The sequence below is a fragment of the Thamnophis sirtalis genome, unplaced genomic scaffold (assembly GCF_051295495.1).
Source record: "Thamnophis sirtalis isolate CommonGarterSnake01/CBP01778 unplaced genomic scaffold, rThaSir2_p1.2 scaffold_14, whole genome shotgun sequence".
Classification (NCBI taxonomy): domain Eukaryota; kingdom Metazoa; phylum Chordata; class Lepidosauria; order Squamata; family Natricidae; genus Thamnophis; species Thamnophis sirtalis.
Genome location: NW_028261394.1, coordinates 2,855,654 through 2,873,490, shown reverse-complemented (window position 1 = coordinate 2,873,490; position 17,837 = coordinate 2,855,654). Strand labels below are relative to the sequence as shown.

At 46.9% G+C, this 17,837-nt stretch overlaps 1 protein-coding gene across 1 annotated transcript in view; it reads left to right on the top strand.

Annotated features, from left to right (window-relative positions):
• Positions 1-17,837, top strand: part of MAD1L1 (mitotic arrest deficient 1 like 1) — a 428,801-nt gene that overhangs the window by 225,576 nt on the left and 185,388 nt on the right. The window contains exon 14 of the mRNA XM_087729234.1: positions 119-209. Coding sequence (XP_087585360.1) covers positions 119-209 — 91 coding nt within the window. The remainder of the gene's footprint in view (positions 1-118; positions 210-17,837) is intronic.

Below are 17,837 nucleotides of genomic sequence, written 5' to 3'. Positions count from 1 at the left end.
ACTAGACATATCCAGTTCCTGCAGAGTAAACCACAATATCTAAAATTCACAAGGATGCAAAAAAAAACCACCACCCGTTAAGGGCTAATTAAGACAACGTCAAATCTTTCTCTTCCAGGTTAAAGGTTGAGGAACTGGAAACTGAGCGAAGGAGGTTAGAAGAAGAGAACCGATCCCTGGAAGCAAAACTGGAACAAATCACGCTTCAGGTAACGTCTTAGGATGCTTGATTTGTCTTGATGAGAGGGACCGAAATATTGTCCATATTTTATGCTCTTTTTTGGGGGGGGGGGTTCCTCCTGAGATTAATTTCAAGAAGCCGAGTCTTATCTCATGCTATTGAGAAGATTACAAGAGTTTACCATGCCTCATATTTACCATAGGGATGCGGTAGCTCAGTGGCTAAGACGCTGAGTTTGTCGATAAGAAAGGTCGGCAGTTTGGCGGTTCGAATCCCTAGCGCCACGTAACCACATGAGCTCCCGTTCCTTGTCCCAGCTTCTGCCAACCTAGCAGTTCGAAAGCACATTAAAAATGCAAGTAGAAAAATAGGGACCACCTTTGGTGGGAAGGGAACAGCGTTCCGTGCGCCTTCGGCGTTGAGTCGTGCCAGCCACATGACCACGGAGATGTCTTCGGACAGCGCTGGCTCTTCGGCTTTGAAACGGAGATGAACACCGCCCCCTAGAGTCGGGAACGACTAGCACATATGTGTGAGGGGAAACTTTACCTTTCTTACTAGGCTTTTCTTAGGAAATTGAATGTTCTAAAGATTCTTGAATATTTTCTGTTGCTTGTATAAATGAACGCTTTTGTGTTCAGATGTCTGTAAGTTGTTTCTAATGTCTGTGATGCAGTTGAATTGATGGAGGGCCTCCATGGATGCAGCTAGGAGCAGCATCCCATAATTTCTTCTACAATCTGCCTTTGACAGGCTGTGACGCCTTAATCATGGAGCGAACTACCTGCTGGTTTAGATTTGAAAAGGTGGAATTGCAGGTTGCTGCTTCTAAGAACATTTGCTCTGTCTGTCTGTCACACAACACACTTTGTAAGTGACAAAGGACATTGTAAGGCAGATAAAAGCAAATGGCTGGGTTCACATAATTGACTAGGTGTGGTTAGTTTTAATCTTGGTTAGGTGGTGATTTTTTGGTGGCCTAATATCTTATATGAACTCAGACCAATTTGTTTACGACTCAATGTTGCTTGCAAACCCAAATTTGGCGCACAGAAACCACACAGATTTTCTGCCTCCCGCATTCCAGAATATTCTTGAACAAAGGTGTTACATCTTCCCTAGTTATCGCTCGAAAATATTTTAAGTCCCTACCGTCAGGTTTCCGAAAGACGCCCTAATGGATTCATGAGCCTCAAGCCAAGTTTCAAAAGAAAACCAGTCCTTTATTAGGATCACCATTTTGGCAATACCCTAATGCAGTCAGATCTAAGCGTCATTTGAATTATAGCTGAACTTTATTCCTGTTTCCTCCCTTCCCTCAGTCTGAGTCATAAATCACATTCACCAATGAGGTGTACCCCTCCCAAGTCTGCTGCGGTAATCTGAGATCTGACTCGAGCGGAAACTATGCTTGGAATGTGCTCCCCCCCCTTTCCTCACCATGGCAACTTTATGAGTTGACACCTATACCTGTCTGTACCTTCTATTTTAACACTCCTTTACTCCAGGGGTCTTCAAATGTGACAAAATCTGGCTGAGAAATTCTGGGAGTTGAAATCTCAAAGTTGGCCAAGTCTGCAGACTCCTGATCTACTCCGTAACACTTTTATTCAATTTATTAAAAAGCACATTTTTTAATAACAAATGGATCTACATCTCCACCATATCAACCAGTCTGGAATATCGGAGGCGAATATTGGTATCACCCTGTTTTTTCTATTACAATAAAAGACAGCATAAAAAGTTTCAGAGGGATAAGAATGTGATGCAAGATCTTCTCCTGGCATTCTAATCTTTTTGCTGCTACTACTTACGTCTTGTATGAATACTTCCTTAGACCTCTTACAGGGGTGTAACTAAATCTCTCCTTCCTAACCTGCTTACTCTTACTCATGTAAACCTACGGACATAGTCAGGGGTGTTGAACTCAAGGCCCACGGGCCAAATCCAGCCCACGGAGTGCTTAGATCTGGCCCTTGGGGCCACCCTGGAAACAGTGAAGGAATGCCCCCCCCCCCAGTGCCTCTGCCAGCGAAAGCGGGCTCCCGGACTCCGTTTTCAGCTGCGACGGCCTCCTGCAACCTTCTGCACGCAGCCCTCCCAAGCTCCTTTTTCCCTGGCAGATGGTTGCAGCCGAAAACCGAGCCTGGGAGCCCGTTTTGACGGGCAGAACTAAGTTCGACACCCCTGGACATAGTCTTGTGTTTGTATCCAGAAAAATCAGGTTGTCGGGGTTCTGAGGATGCCCTAATTAAATCATGAGCCTCGAGCCAAGCTTCAAAAACAACTGTCGGCAGGTAGCCAAGTGAAGCCAGCTCTGTCCCCATATAATATACGACCCAATTATGACCCCGTTTCCCCCCTTATCCCAGAGTGTCTTAAATCACAACGGAGCACTTTTGCGTGCTGTAGAGATCACGCCCCTCCGGATGTTGCAGGTATCCTAGGATACAGCCTTGAGAAAGGTATGCGTGGAATGTGCTTCGGGTTGTGGCTGCCGTGCTGTTTCGTCAGTCCCCCCCCCTGGCCTATGGCAACTCGAGAGCAGGCCAGGGATGCTTTGCCAGTTTACACAGGCTAGTTTTCATTCTTACCCATCGGAACTGACTTCCATGTCATCCCAGTAGCTTACAGAACAATTGCTGGTTATCCACAACCCAGACATATGCTGCCTACCGTCTCGCATGTTAGAGGATTGGGAGGTGGGCTGTGGTCACACCAAAGGGCTTTCTCTTCTGGTTTGCCGCTGCTTGTCCTTGTTGAGAGTGTCATCTCGTCTTCGGTACACCCACGTTACACCTATCCTCCGCGAGCTGCACTGGTTACCGATTGGTCTCCGGATACGCTTCGAGGTGCTAGTCGTCACTTATAAAGCCCTTCATGGTATTGGACCTGGGTACTTGAGAGACCGCCTGCTGCCAATTACCTCCCAAAGACCCATCAGATCACACAGGGTTGGCCTCCTCCGGGTTCCATCTACTGGCCAATGTCATCTGGCCACTACCCGGGGGAGGGCCTTCTCTGTGGCGGCTCCGGTCCTTTGGAACGAGCTTCCCGCAGAGATTCGGACCCTCACCTCTCTCCAGGCCTTCCGAAAAGCCGTTAAAACCTGGCTGTGTCGGCAGACCTGGGGTCGATGAGTTCCCTTCCCCTCTCGAATCGTGTGGCTGTTGGTTGTTTTAAATTCCCTGTACTTTTTGTTGTAGTTTTGTGTTTCCCTTCCCCTCGTTGGGTTTGTGCGCCGCCCCGAGTCCCGTGGGGAATAGGGCGGCATATAAATAAAATGAACCTCGAACCTTCCAGAAGACCTTTGATAATCTTGTCCGTGCTGGTGGCCCCAGCAGCTATCGCTGCTCAGGGATTCTCATCTATGCTCCGAGCACGACTTTTATCTCAGGTCTGCTGGAGTTAAGCGAACATCCTCGCATTTGTCTGTTCTGGATGAGCGGCCGTATATATTCCTTCTCGGCCAAGTGTAATTTTGTAAACCTCCGCGCCTTGTTTTCCGGGCTCAGAAATCTTTCGACCATTAAACCTCTTTTTGTGAAGATGGATATCGTGCTGGTGGTTGTGCCTTTTGGCCTTTTCTCTGCGTCCTCTGGTCCTCTTTGCTTCCAGATTTATTTCCAAAATCTGTACTGATGGACGAGGGCTCATCAGTCAAGGGCTCTGTGTTAAAAGTGTTTTGCTAAGCATAATTCATAACTATGAGCCACAGTGGTGCAATGGCTAGAGTACATTACTGCAGGCTACTTCTGCTGACTGCCGGCTGCCTGCAATTTGGCAGTTCGCATCTCACCAGGCTCAAGGTTGTCTCAGCCTTCCGTCCTTCCGAGGTGGGTAAAATGAGGACCCAGATTGTTGTGGGGCAAGAGGCTGACTCTGTAAACCACTTAGAGAGGGCTGTGTAGCACCGTGAAGTAGTATATAAGTCTAAGTGCCAAGTGGGAAGGAAGGAAGGAAGGAAGGAAGGAAGGAAGGAAGGAAGGAAGGAAGGAAGGAAGGAAGGAAGGAAGGAAGGAAGGTTGGTTCATGGTGGCGCAGTGGTCAGAGTGCAGTACTGCAGGCTACTTCTGCTGACTGCCAGCTGCCTGCAATTTGGCAGTTCGAGTCTCACCAGGCTCAAGGTTGACTCAGCCTTCCATCCTTCCGAGGTGGGTAAAATGAGGACCCGGATTGTTGGGGGCAAGAGGCTGGCTCTGTAAACCGCTTAGAGTGGGCTGTAAAGCTCTGTGAAGCGGTATATAAGTGCTATTCCTGGCCCTTCCTTCCTTCCTTCCTTCCTTCCTTCCTTCCTTCCTTCCTTCCTTCCTTCCTTCCTTCCTTCCTTCCTTCCTTCTTCCCTCCCAGAGGTTAGAATGCAGTCTTGCAGTCTAACTCTGCCCATTGCCAGCAGTTCGATCCTGACTCAGCCTTCCCTCCTTCCAAGGTCAGTAAAATGAGGACCCGGATTGTTGGGGGGGGCAAGAGGCTGACTCTGTAAACCGCTTAGAGAGGCCTGTAGAGCACTGTGAAGCGGCATATAAGTGCTCTTGCTGTTGCCATAACTCATTCCTAGTCCCACCAGGACGACAAGGGAGGTCACGATTATTCCCATTTTACAGGTGGGGATCTCAGTCTGAGAAGACAAATGACTTGTCAACGGGTGGATCTGTTGGCCAAGCTGGAGTTTGAACTTCAAGCGAAGAAACGACTCCTGTCCTCCAATCCCTTTGGAGGCAGAACGCTCGCCACCATCACGTCACTAAGGGACAAGCCCTACCCTGGGAACACGTCCCGCCATGACGCCACTTCTTTTAAGTCTTCGCTTGGAAGGAGACCACCGAGGGCCCTCTCCATAGCTCCATTTTATCAAGCGGGCACGTCAAGATATGTCTTTCTTGTGGCTCAAAGACTTGGGCAATCTCCATTTCAGTCAGTCGTTGACTTGATATCACCAGAGAGGAGCTTGTGCCTGCAACGTACATCTTAAGGACATTTGTGGAACATCAACTTGCACTCATACAGGTGGTGGTGTGGAGCTTGGGGGCCAGAGTATTATGTGGTGGGAGTCTTTATTTTTACTTTTATTTTAATTATTTTTATTAGTAAAAGAAAAATACAGCAACCAATAGCTGGTAAAAGACAATACAACATCCACTGTTTTGCTTTACATTTGACTACGTTTCAAGACATTCCCGTGATATCAAAATCATTATAGACATCAAAGGTTAGGTATCTTCTTCCCTCCCTCCCTCTTTCCTTCCCTTGTTTCTTCTTTCCCACTCCCCTTCCTTCCTTCCCTCCTTCCTTCCCTCCTTTCTTTTCCTTTCCTCCTTTCCTTCCCCTTCCCTTTCCTCTCTCCATCCCCCCTCCTTCTCTCATACCTTCCCTCCCTCCTTCCTTCCTTCCTTCCTTCCCTCCTTTCTCTTCTCTTACGTTCCCTCCTTTCTTCCCTCCTTCCTATCTTCTCTCCTTCCTTCCCTCCCTTTTTCCCTCCTTGCTTCCCTACCTTCTTCCCTCGTGGTGGGAGTCTTTATATCTACCCCCCACCTTATTAAATAAAAGGTTGATGGTCCCATCCAGGAGTAGGCCTTGTAAGATTCAGGTGCCGGTTGTATTTTTCTCAGAAGCTTCTCTAACGGGACAGATGCAGAAGGGAACGAAGGGGGATGAGCCATCTACACAAAACACAAACACACCGCAAAACTCACGCTTCCTCTTTCTTTCCTATGTAACAGCCGCTTTCCCGTTGAGAGCACAGGTTTGCATAAAATCCATCCCTAACCTGCTCAGAAGGCTCTTGTGTCTCTTCTTTCTCCCAGATGTGCCACACATAGAATCCTAGGACTGGAAAGGGGACCTCAGAGGTCTTCCAGTCCACACACACACAAACATCCCTGCTCAAGGCAGGAGACCTTATACCAGTGATGGCGAAACTTTTCGGCACCTAGTGGGTGCTCAGTTGGGCTGGGCATGTGCACGGGACGATCAGTTTCCTTCCTTCCTTCCTTCCTTCCTTCCTTCCTTCCTTCCTTCCTTCCTTCCTTCCTTCCTTCCTTCCTTCCTTCCTTCCTTCTCTCTCTGCCTCTCTCTCTCTCTCTCTTTCTCCTCCTGTTCCATCAAGAAGGGCTTCATTTGATTTCAGACACTGCATTGATTTTTGCCTTGACACCTATTAGAGGTGAATCAAATCTTTCTTTTATTGCCAATTCCCAGAGATTTGGGGGAGGGGGAGGGAGGGCGGTGGGGGGGGGGGGCGCAAGGAATGACAGCTCTGCTCAAACAGGGACTCGAGAGCTCCGGAGTGCTTTTGCCAAGCAACGGCTTAGCGGTGAAGCCTGTCACCTGTTTCTCCTTTAATTGGGTTGCCGTCTTCAGAAGGGAGATGAAAGTTGCGGGTTTTGATGTTTTGATGGCCCAGGTCTCCACGGACCACTTTAGAATAGCTCTTAGTTCCTCTGCAGGTTACAAGCTCATTTGTTTCACGTTTCATATCGTGTCCTTGACGGGGGAAGGTGTCCATCCCCTGTTTGAGAAGTGGAATGGAATAGAATAGAATAGAATAGAATAGAATATTGGAATAGAATAGAATAAGGAAGAGAAGAGAAGAGAATATTTGAATATTATTATTTCTTAAATTTTATTATTTATTTATTTATTATTTATTAAATTTATAGGCCGCCCAATCCCGAAGGACTCCTGGTGGCTAGAATAGAATAGAATAGAATAGAATATTTTAATTGAATAGAATAGAATATTGGAATAGAATAGAATATTGGAATAGAATAGAATAAGAAATAGAATAGAATAAAGAATAGAATAGAACAGAGAATAGAATAGAATAGTGTAGAATAGAACCGAGAATAGAATAAGGAATAAAATAGAATAGAGTAGAATAAGGAATGGAGTAGAACAGAGAATAAAATAGAATAAAATATTTGAATAGAATAGAATATTAGAATAGAATAGAATAAGGAATAGAATAGAATAAGGAATAGAATAGAATAGAATAGAATAGAATAGAATAGAACAGAGAATAGAATAGTGTAGAATAGAATAGAACCGAGAATAGAATAAGGAATAGAATAGAATAGAATATTGGAATAGAATAGAATAAGAAATAGAATAAAATAAAGAATAGAATAGAACCGAGAATAGAATGGAATAGTGTAGAATAGAATAGAACCGAGAATAGAATAAGGAATAGAATAGAATAAGGAATAGAATAGAATAGAGCATAGAGAGAATACAGTGTTCTTACTGAGGCTTCCCAAGAGCACGAAGCAAACTCCCGGTCCTGACAAAAACCCCTTTTATTAATTGACTGTGAATTCGGCTCATACATCCAGTCTTTTGAAGGAGGATTTACAGTCACAGACCTCATCTGGCTTGGAGAGCAGCCAGGCCGAGATCTGCAAAACTTGGCAAGGAGCCTCGGAGAGTCACGAACCAATGAAGCGAACTGATTGTCTCCTGCAAACTCCACTCCCCTGTCGCTCCTCTTTTACTTCCTCATTCATTGTCCACCTGTGGTTTTACTCCCAAGCCGACCCTTGTTCCTTAGCTGTTCCCTAATCAGCAGCAATTCTCACAAGGGGGTGGTGGCGAGAAAGGTCGTAACACGGGGCACTTAATGAACGTATCGCTTAACGGCAGGCATGTTGGGCGGAATGGGGATTGTGCATGGAGGACTCCCTTCATTTGCGCTCTGAACGGAGATGGGACTATAAGATTGCGACGGCCGTTATCCAGACCTCTTTCCCCCCCAGTTTTGTAACTGGTTGTTCGCTGTGACGCACGCACGCTCCCGGTGCCTTCCTGGTCTGCAAGAGAAGGAGAGAGAATAAGAAGAGGCTCACATGATTTAACCTGGCTTTTGAATCAATCACCCGCTAGCAGCCGTCCAGAAAGAGGACACCGGAAAGACTCAAATTGGCCCTTCAGGGCTCACCGCTTCATTTCATTTCATTCCTTTTTATTTCGTTTCTTCATTCTGTTTGTATCCCGCTCGTAATCTAATTGACTCACGGCAGTTCATTTGCTTCCAGGGGAATCTAATTCAAGATCCATATTCACTCCTAAATAAAATAAAAAGGTTCCGGGTCCCCCCCCTTCCCCCCCGAGTCATCCGGGGGCTTCCTTCGTTGAAATACAGCTCGCTGCTGACACCTTGAAGCCTTTTCCCCCACACTAAATATCTCATTCTGGTCTCACCTGCAACTTCGGCATCTCACGCGGCTGGGAATCGACGTAGGCACTCTCACCTTGCTAAAAATAATCCGCCGGTGGAATTTCATGGCTCTGGAGTAGGTGTGGAGGGGAATATTAATCTTCAGCTGACATACAGGGATGGAGCTGGTTGGAGAGGCCTGTTGAGGTTCCTCAGGCTTGCCTTCTGAAGTTGTGGGTGCTCCCATCACCGGAGGGTTTTCGGAAGAGAATAGGCAGCCCCTTGTCTGGAATGACAGGGGTGACAGGACCTCCATCAATCCCCAGCAAAGAAAAAACCCAATTTCCATAGATTTAGAGAAAAGGTATTATTTCTAGGAAAGAACTGAATGCAGCAAAGGTCAGGCAAGATCTGAAGCAAAATACGTGCGAAGAAACACATTGAAATAAACCCTGGAGCTCAACCCTCTGGAAGGCACCCAGAGTTCAATCATCGGCCAGGAAAGTGTTTTGGGAAACTCTCCATACTCCTCCTCCATGCATGCCAATCCCAGGAAGGTTGGCCTTGAAGGTGGTAAACAACCCAAGCTGGCCTCTCTGAATCCAGGCCTTCTCATCGCTTCTCAGAAATTCCATTCTCACCTCCTGCACGCTTCCCCTCCCAAATACTCAATGCTCCCCCACCCCCATTTCCATAGCAATAGCAGTTAGACTTATATACCGATTCATAGGACTTTCAGCCCTCTCTAAGCGGTTTACAGAGTCAGCATATCGCCCCCCAACAACAATCCGGGTTCTCATTTTACCCACCTCGGAAGGATGGAAGGCTGAGTCAACCCTGAGCCGGTGAGATTTGAACAGCCGAACTGCCGAACTAGCAGTCAGCTGAAATAGCCTGCAGTGCTGCATTTAACCACTGTGCCACCTCGGCTCTTGGCAGCTGGCAGCAAGCTTGAAAGAAAGCGAAGATGCGGGCTGTGACAGTAGGGTCTTATGCTCAAGCAAAGGGTTGGACTAGAAGACCTCCAAAATCCCTTCCAAACTGTGTCATTCTGTTATCTTTACTTGTCCCGCTAAGTTTATGGAATGAGCTGATATTCAGCTCCTTCCCGAGTCTGGGTTGAGTTGAAGATTTTAAAAAAAAATAGTTGAGTGGTTAGAAGAATTAATGGTCCACTGTTTGTTTTTCCTTCTGTCTCGCTCCAAGCTTGGTATTAGCAAGTGATGAAACCGATATTGATGTTGGTTGAGAGCAAGTCTGAATAACCCTTGATTGCCTTCGGACTCTTGGCTTGTGACAGACAGCTTGAATTATGTCTTGGGGGCTCCGTCCACCTCCTTTCCACCACCACCCCCTCGTCTCTTGCCACCCCCATGGTTACTGACACCTCACTGCAGGCAGCATTGATTTTTCCTTCATCCCTATAAAAGTTTGTCGCGTGGATATTACTCACTGCCCAGATCTTTGCAGATCATAAAAAAATATATATCTCAGGTTACTGGAAGACCAGAAGTTTTGTGAGTCCCTGGATGGTGGCACCCCGTTGTACCCTAAAACTTTGTCCAGAATTGAAAACCACGGAGCTTAACAGGGGAAGGAGAAGTGAAACCATTGAAACCACATGGGACTCTGGGAGAAGAGCAGGGAAAACTGGGGTGTCAAACTCAAAAGACCGGGGGCCGGATCTGCCCCGCGGGGTACTTAGATCTGACCCGGAGGGACACCCTGGAAACAGTCCATTTTCGCTGGCAGAGCTCTCGGGCCACCACAGGCACCCCTGACACAAGTGATGTATAGCTGGCCACCCCCCACCATGCCCCCCACCCCGAGGTCAAACACAACGCTGATGCGGCCCTCAATGAAATCGAGTTTGACACCCCTGGTCTACATCAAGGCTGCATAGCGATAAATCCAGCAGGGTAAATCTAGGAGTTTGGGAAGCAGAGGATCCAGTTAATGAGTCCAGAAAGAATGCAAGGAATCTTGGGAAGTTCTAACGTCGGCACTCCAGGAACTCAATGTTTGTCCCCGAAAAAGCCCCCCCCCCAACAGCGTCTCCTTAAGTCTCGTTCCACAGGTGTGCCTTGTGAAGATGGGCCGGGACACTCTTCTCCCGAGTAGCCTGTTCAGTCTGCGCCGTTCTCGCCTTCTCTCCACTCTCCGTGCTCTCGGATCAGGAGGGGGGGTGGTCCTTCAGGTCCCAGGAAGGTTTTAAAGTCAGAGGCACGTTGATTTAACGGGCTCCGTATGCTTCCGAAGGGACTCGGTGTAGTTGGGACAACTTCTAGCGTGCTTGCAACCAGTCGATAGAGTGAAGAACTCTGGTTACTGCTCAGAAGCATCGGCCTGAATGAGATGGCGCGGGAAGTAAGCAGCATGGTCTTGAAAATTTCCAACTTTACGAACAGTACGTGATAACACAATAATTTATTTTGCCATTGCAAGATACTCTGCTTTGGTATCCCTCCTGACATTTCCCAGAATATTATTTTAGCTGGATTCCCATCCAGGAGACAATTACCTTCATCCTCTTTATCACACCTGTTGGAGAAGGTTGCAAAACCACACGGTAATACATATTATTAGCCTTTTTTCCCCCCCGTTCTGATGCCGGATTGAAAATATGCTTCCGGGGATTGCTTGCAGTCTTCTTTCTTTGTTTGTCTAGTATACGAGATATTTTTATGATTTTTCTCTTGTCTACCCTACTTTTCAAATCCGTTGAGGTTGTTTTGCAAGGAGCTGTAGATTCCAATCCGAGCAGTGGCTGAAAGAAAAGGTTCTTTTTTTCAACCAAATAATTCCTGCGTTTCAGTTTTCAATCACTTAAGACCCTGCTTGAAAGATAATTTTTTTTTCCTGTAATATCTTTACGGCAGGGGTGTCTTAAGCTTGGCAACCTTAAGATGCTGACTGGGGAATTCTGGGAGTTGAAGTCCACATGCTTCAAGGTTGCCAAGCTTGCACACACCTGCTTTATGGTGTCAGGTGATACTAGATTAGAATTGAAAAACACACGGCACCATTCCCTGTGCTAATTTAATAGACTGTTGTACAGCGTTCTGACCGAGGCTTCCCGAGAGCCTGAAGCAAACTCCTTGTCCCAACAAAACCCCTTTTATTAATTGACTGTGAATTCTGCTCCTTCACATCCAACAAAGTCGTTCGAGGGAGGATTTACAGTCACAGACCTCATCTGGCTTGGAGAGCTGCCAGGCTGATCTCTGCAAAACTTGGCAAGGAGCCTCGGAGAGTCACGAACCAATGAAGCAAAATAATTGTCTCCTGCAAACTCCATTCCCCTTTCACTCCTCTTTTACTTCCTCTGGGAGGGGCCATTCATCGTCCACCTGTGGCCTTCCTCCCTAGTCGCCCCCCGTTCTTTAGTTCTTCCCTTCGTCCGGCAACTCTGCACATGCGCACACTGGGAACAGGCTCCAGCTGTTCTTCTGCCCCACTGATGTATGACTCTGAAGGCAGCTGATAACTGTCGGATGGCCCTGGCCCCCTCTCTGCCTCCGACACAGAGCCCTCATTAGAGCCTTCCCCAGACTCCAGGACTGGCCCATCTTCCTCCCCAACCTCCTCACTCTCCGAATCTGCTTTCAGCTCTGCTGGCCGCTGGTGGGCCACAACATACAGGTAGTCCTTGAGTTACAACAACAAGTCGTCCTTGGCGTACAACAACAGTTCGTTTAGTGACGGCTCTTAAGTTACAACAGCACTGAAAAAAGGTGTTTTATGACCGTTGCAGCATCCTTGTGGCCGTGTGGTCAACCTTCAGACAACCGACTCATATTTATGACAGCATCACGCGACCCTCTTTTGGGACCTTCTGAGTTGATGGGGATGCCAGATACATCTTGACAAGCGTCTCAGCTGCAAAAATGTCGGGTTCGGTGGTGGTTTGCACGTTGAGAAGCACCTGCAACAGAAGTCCTTCTTTCAAGGTGTCCTTCTGGGTCAGCCTATCAACACTTATCCCGTGTGTGTGTGTGTGTGTGTGTATGCCTCGCACACGCACACAGCAGCTGCACAACCGACCCTCTCTCCTGCTTTTGAGAATTAGAACAGGCTGCATGGCAACCAGGCATGGGCTCAAATCAGTATGCACTGATGCAAACAGGCAGACGGTTGGAACGAGAGCACCTTGGTTAAAAGATTAGGTTGATGAGGACTAATTACAAATTATCAGGAGCTAAAAATACCCAGCAGGGGATCAGAGAATTGTTGGGTTGTTTTTTTTTTTTGTTTTTGTTTTAAAGGAAAGAGGAATATAAGCAGGGGAGCAGGGGAGGCAGGCATGGGGCCTCTCCGACAGACCCTTCCAGAGAAGGCTTTATTTGGATGGACGCGTTGAGGTCTGCGTGTTTGTCCTTTCAATTAATACCTTTGCCTTTTGTACGTCGTGTTTGAGGGGCTGCCGCAAAGAAGAGGGGCGTCAAATTATTATCCAAAGCACCAAAGGGCAGGAGCCTTCCCTTCCCTATCCTACCCTACTCTACTTTACTCTATATCTTACCCTACCCTACCGTACTCTATATCCTTCCCTACCCTACTCTGATGTACTCTACTTTGCTCTATATCTCACCCTACCCTACTCTATATCCTTTCCTACCCTACTCTATATCCTACCCTACCTTACTGTATATCCTACCCTACCCTACCGTACTCTATATCCTTCCCTACCCTACTCTACTGTACTCTACTTTGCTCTATATCCCACCCTACCCTACCCTATATCCTTCCCTACCCTACTGTATATCCTTCCCTACCCTACCCTACCCTACGGTACTCTATATCCTTCCCTACCCTACTCTGATGTACTCTACTTTGCTCTATATCCCACCCTACCCTACTCTATATCCTTTCCTACCCTACTCTATATCCTACCCTACCCTACCCTACTGTATATCCTTCCCTACCCTACTGTATATCCTACCCTACCCTACCGTACTCTATATCCTTCCCTACCCTACTCTACTGTACTCTACTTTGCTCTATATCCCACCCTACCGTACTCTATATCCTTTCCTACCCTACCCTACCCTACCCTACTCTACTCTACTCTACTCTACTCTACTATATATCCCACCCTACCCTACTGTATATCCTTCCCTACCCTACCCTACCCCACCCTACCCTACATCCTACCCTACCCTACCCTACCCTACTCTACTCTACTCTACTCTATATTCCACCCTGCCCTACTCTATATCCTTTCGTACCCTCCCCTCCCCTATATCGTACTCTACTCTGTATCCTACCCTACCCTACTCTATATCCTATCCTACCCTACTCTACTCTACGCTACTCTATATCCTTCCCTACCCTACCCTACTCTACTGTACTCTACTTTGCTCTATATCCCACCCTCCCCTACTCTATAGCCTTCCCTCCCCTCCCCTCTATCGTACTCTACTCTATATCCTACCTTACCATACTCTATATCCTATCCTACCCAACCCTACTCTACGCTACTCTACATCCTTCCCTACCCTACCCTACTCTAGTCTATATCCTACCCTACCTACTTTACTATCAGAATGGTTACTTCTGCAGTGTGCACCAGCAGGTACTACTAATAATTGAGAAGGCGAGAAGGCAAAACAGAGGACGGGAATACAGTAGATATTTCAGTTATTTCTGAAATTAGGCTTCCCATAAACCAGTCCTTTAAGTCCTATTCGTTCAGGAGATTACTAGACGGTTATAATCTCTCTCCTCAAGGAAGGTGTGCACTGAAAAGACTTGTGACTTGCGATTGTTTTTCACGCTTAACGTTCATTGCAGCACCCTCGTGGCCACTTGGTAAAAAAACACCAAACCATTGGCAAAAGACTCATATTTATGACGGTCGCCATGTCCTGGGGTCACGTGATCCACTTCTGCAACCTTCTGACAAGCGAAGTCTATGGGGAAGCCCAATTGAGTTAACAACTGTGTTACTAATTTAAATACCGCAGGGATTCCCTCGACGACCGGGGCAACGAAAGGTTGTAAAATGGGGCAAAGCTCACTTAACAGTGGTCTCGCTTAGCGACAGAACTTTTGGGTGGTCGTAAGGCGAGGACCACTGCATAACTTGGTGCTCATCCAGTGTTTCTCGTACTGCTTCCCTTGGCAGAGAACAAAATTGTGGAAAGCATTAGGGCTAAAGCTCTTATTCCGTGATCTTGTTGCTTTTGATTTTCTATTCCTCTGGTTTAAAAACACGTTTTTTCTGGTCTTGCCTCGTTCTTTCTTGTTCTTTCTCAACAACAACCCCCCACACACACCCCAAACCTAGGCAATATTTTCCATTCCCAGGTTGTGTTGTCCCTCCTGTCGGTTAAACCTTTCGTAATAAGAATTCCTCCCACATTAATCGTGGATCTTAAGAGGGAAGATTTGCTCTGTTGACCGTCTGCCTCCAAATCTTGTGCGGCCTGAGAAAATTGACAAATAAAATAAAACGAAGAAGAAGAAACGGAGATGTATCGAAGCTGCGACAGAATGAATGAAAGCTTCTGGTAACTGTAAACGGGGAATTGCTTGTTTCCAATTCTGCCGTGCACCAAAGAACACCGTTTTCTTCCATCTTGGATCCCCTTCTGAAGGAGTGGAAGTGGCCTGCCCGTCTTAAGAGTGATCAAGCTGGTTTTTGCCAATCCTTCAAGGCCCGTCGCAGTAATGAACTGCTGCCGGTTTGGACCAGTTCGATCGAACCGGTTGTTACAGTATGTGACGGCCACCTCTGGACAGGGGTGTCAAACTCAATTTCATTGAGGGACGCATCAGGGATGTGTGACCTGGGAGGGCGTGGCCAGGGGGGCATGGCCAGCATGACAGAACTCGAGCACCTGTGGCGGCCCGAGTGCTCTGCCAGTGAAAACGGGCTCCTGAGCTCTGTTTTCTGCTGGGACAGCCTCCTGCAACTCTCTGACAGCGAAAACGGAGCTCGGGAGAGCCACGCATGGCCCTCACAAGCTCCACTTTTGCTGAAAAAGAGGCAATGCAGGCTGGTCCTTCACTGTTTCCAGGGCGGCTTGGTGGACCATATCTAAGCACCCTGCAGGCCGGATCTAAGCATCCCCCTTGAGTTTGACAGCCCTGTTCTAGGACCACTCCCAGACTTTCTGGGACCTGTTTTGGTAGAAAAATTGTCTTCCACCGACTGCAAGTGGAGATGGTCTTGTGCAGGCAACATAGTTCCTGAGTATGTGCAGATTATAGGGCTGGAAGGGACCTTGGAGGTCTTCAGGTCCAACCCCTTGCTCAATCATAGAGTCATATGGCTGGAAGGGACCTTGGAGGTCTTCTAATCCCTCCCTAAATCATAGAATCATAGGGCTGGAAGGGACCTTGGAGGTCTTCAAGTCCAACCCCTTGCTCAGTCATAGAATCATAAGGTTGGAAGGGACCTTAAAGGTCTTCTAGTCCAACCTCTTGCTGAATCATAGAATCATAGGGCTGGAAAGGACCCTGGAGGTCTTTTAGTCCAACTCCCTAAATCATAGAATCACAAGGCTGGAAGGGACCTTGGAGGTCTTCTAATCCCTCCCTAAATCATAGAATCATAGGGCTGGAAAGAACCTCGGAAAGCTTGTAGTCCAATCCCCTGCTCAGTCATAGAATCATAAGGTTGGAAGGTACCTTAAAGGTCTTCTAGTCCAACCTCTTGCTGAATCATAGAATCATAGGGCTGGAAAGGACCTTGGAGGTCTTTTAGTCCAACTCCCTAAATCATAGAATCATAGGGCTGGAAGGGACCTTAAAGATCTTCTAGTCCAACCCCCGGGCCTAAGACAGATATGGAAGATTAGTTGAACCCGTAGTTTATGAGACTAGCACATAAACGCCCGTCGCTCCTTTGCTTGCTGGCGCGCATATTTTATTCTTCCGCGTTCTCCTGATTTAATCTTGGGCAAATTATAACAACGCCGTTTGTATCTTAGAATATGCCGCTCTCCCTTTGATGCTAAATAATAACACGGTTTAGTAGTAGCTACAGGCAGACTTAATAATAATATTTTTTTTTAAAGTGTCTCCTCTTTTGAGAGGCAAAAAAACGGGCGATATGATAATTTCATTGGATTAGTGTCGGTTGAAATTGAAGGAAGGTTTAACCATTTTTCTCAAGCCGCGTTGCAGATGCAGAGTGGGGGGGGGGGGAGGCACCTTCCGAGCCAAATAGAAAATTAGATAAGAATGTTAATATCACAGTCACTTCGGGCAAGATGTTCAGTCACAAGTCTTTAGCGCGCGTCGCACAGTGGTTGACAAAAAAGGCCTTTTGTGCTTTCATCCCTTCTTCTCCGTGGCGTTTAATCAGTTGCTCATAATACTTCCAGCAGGCTCTCTCTCTCCAAGCTTCTGTCCTTAGAAGCCAGCAGAGATGTTGACGTCGTAGAATCGACGTTCTTTAACGCCAAGTTGTTCTGAAGGACCTTCACAAGGAGGGGTGGGACAGGCCGAGTCTTCAGTGCCATCCTTGGAGATACGATTGAGATGCCTCATTTTGGTGCAGCCTGCTCTGTCTTCGGGTGGTGAAAATGTTAGAGTCTCAGCTGGCCAGCTTTCATTGGCAGCCCTTCAACTACAATCCTTCGTAACCAAAAGTTACAAGCCAAAGGTTCTGACTGGATGGTGGGGAATGGAAGGATTCAGTCGAAGCTGAAGAAACTTCTTGGATGAGAAGCGAGATGTCTTCAAAGGAAAACCAAAAAGACCAGTTGCCTCTTGAAAAAGAACCTTTGGGGCAACCATGATCTGGACGACTGAGAACCTCCATAGACCTTGAAGAAGAAGTTCTGAAGAAGCTTCTTGGATGAGAAGCGAAACGTCTTCCAAATAAAAACCAGAAAGCCCAGTTGCCTTCTGAAAAAGAATTTTTGGGATAACCAGGACCTGGGTGACTGAGAATCTCCATAGACTTTGAAGAAGAAGTTCTGAAGAAGCTTCTTGGACGAGAAGCAAAATGTCTTCAAAAGAAAAAAAAAACAAGGAAGTCCAGTTGCCTTCTGAAAAAGCCCTTTTGGGACAACCATAACCTGGATGATTGAGAACCTCCATACACCTTGAAGTTCAAGAAGTTTGGAAGAAGCTTCTTGGATGAGAAGAAAAATGTCTTCAAAAGAAAAAACAAGGAAATCCAGTTGCCACTTGAAAAAGCCCCTTTGGGACAACCATGACCTGGACGACTGAGAACCTCCATAGACTTTGAAGAAGAAGTTCTGAAGAAGCTTCTTGGACGAGAAGCAAAATGTCTTCAAAAGAAAAAAAAACAAGGAAGTCCAGTTGCCTTCTGAAAAAGCCCCTTTGGGACAACCATGACCTGGAGGACTGAGAACCTCCATACACCTTGAAGAAGAAGTTCTGAAGAAGCTTCTTGGATGAGAAGCAAAATGTCTTCAAAGAAAAAACAAGGAAGTCCAGTTGCCTCCTGAAAAAGAATCTTTGGGACAACCATGACCTGGAGGACTGAGAACCTCCATAGACCTTGAAGAAGAAGTTCTGAAGAAG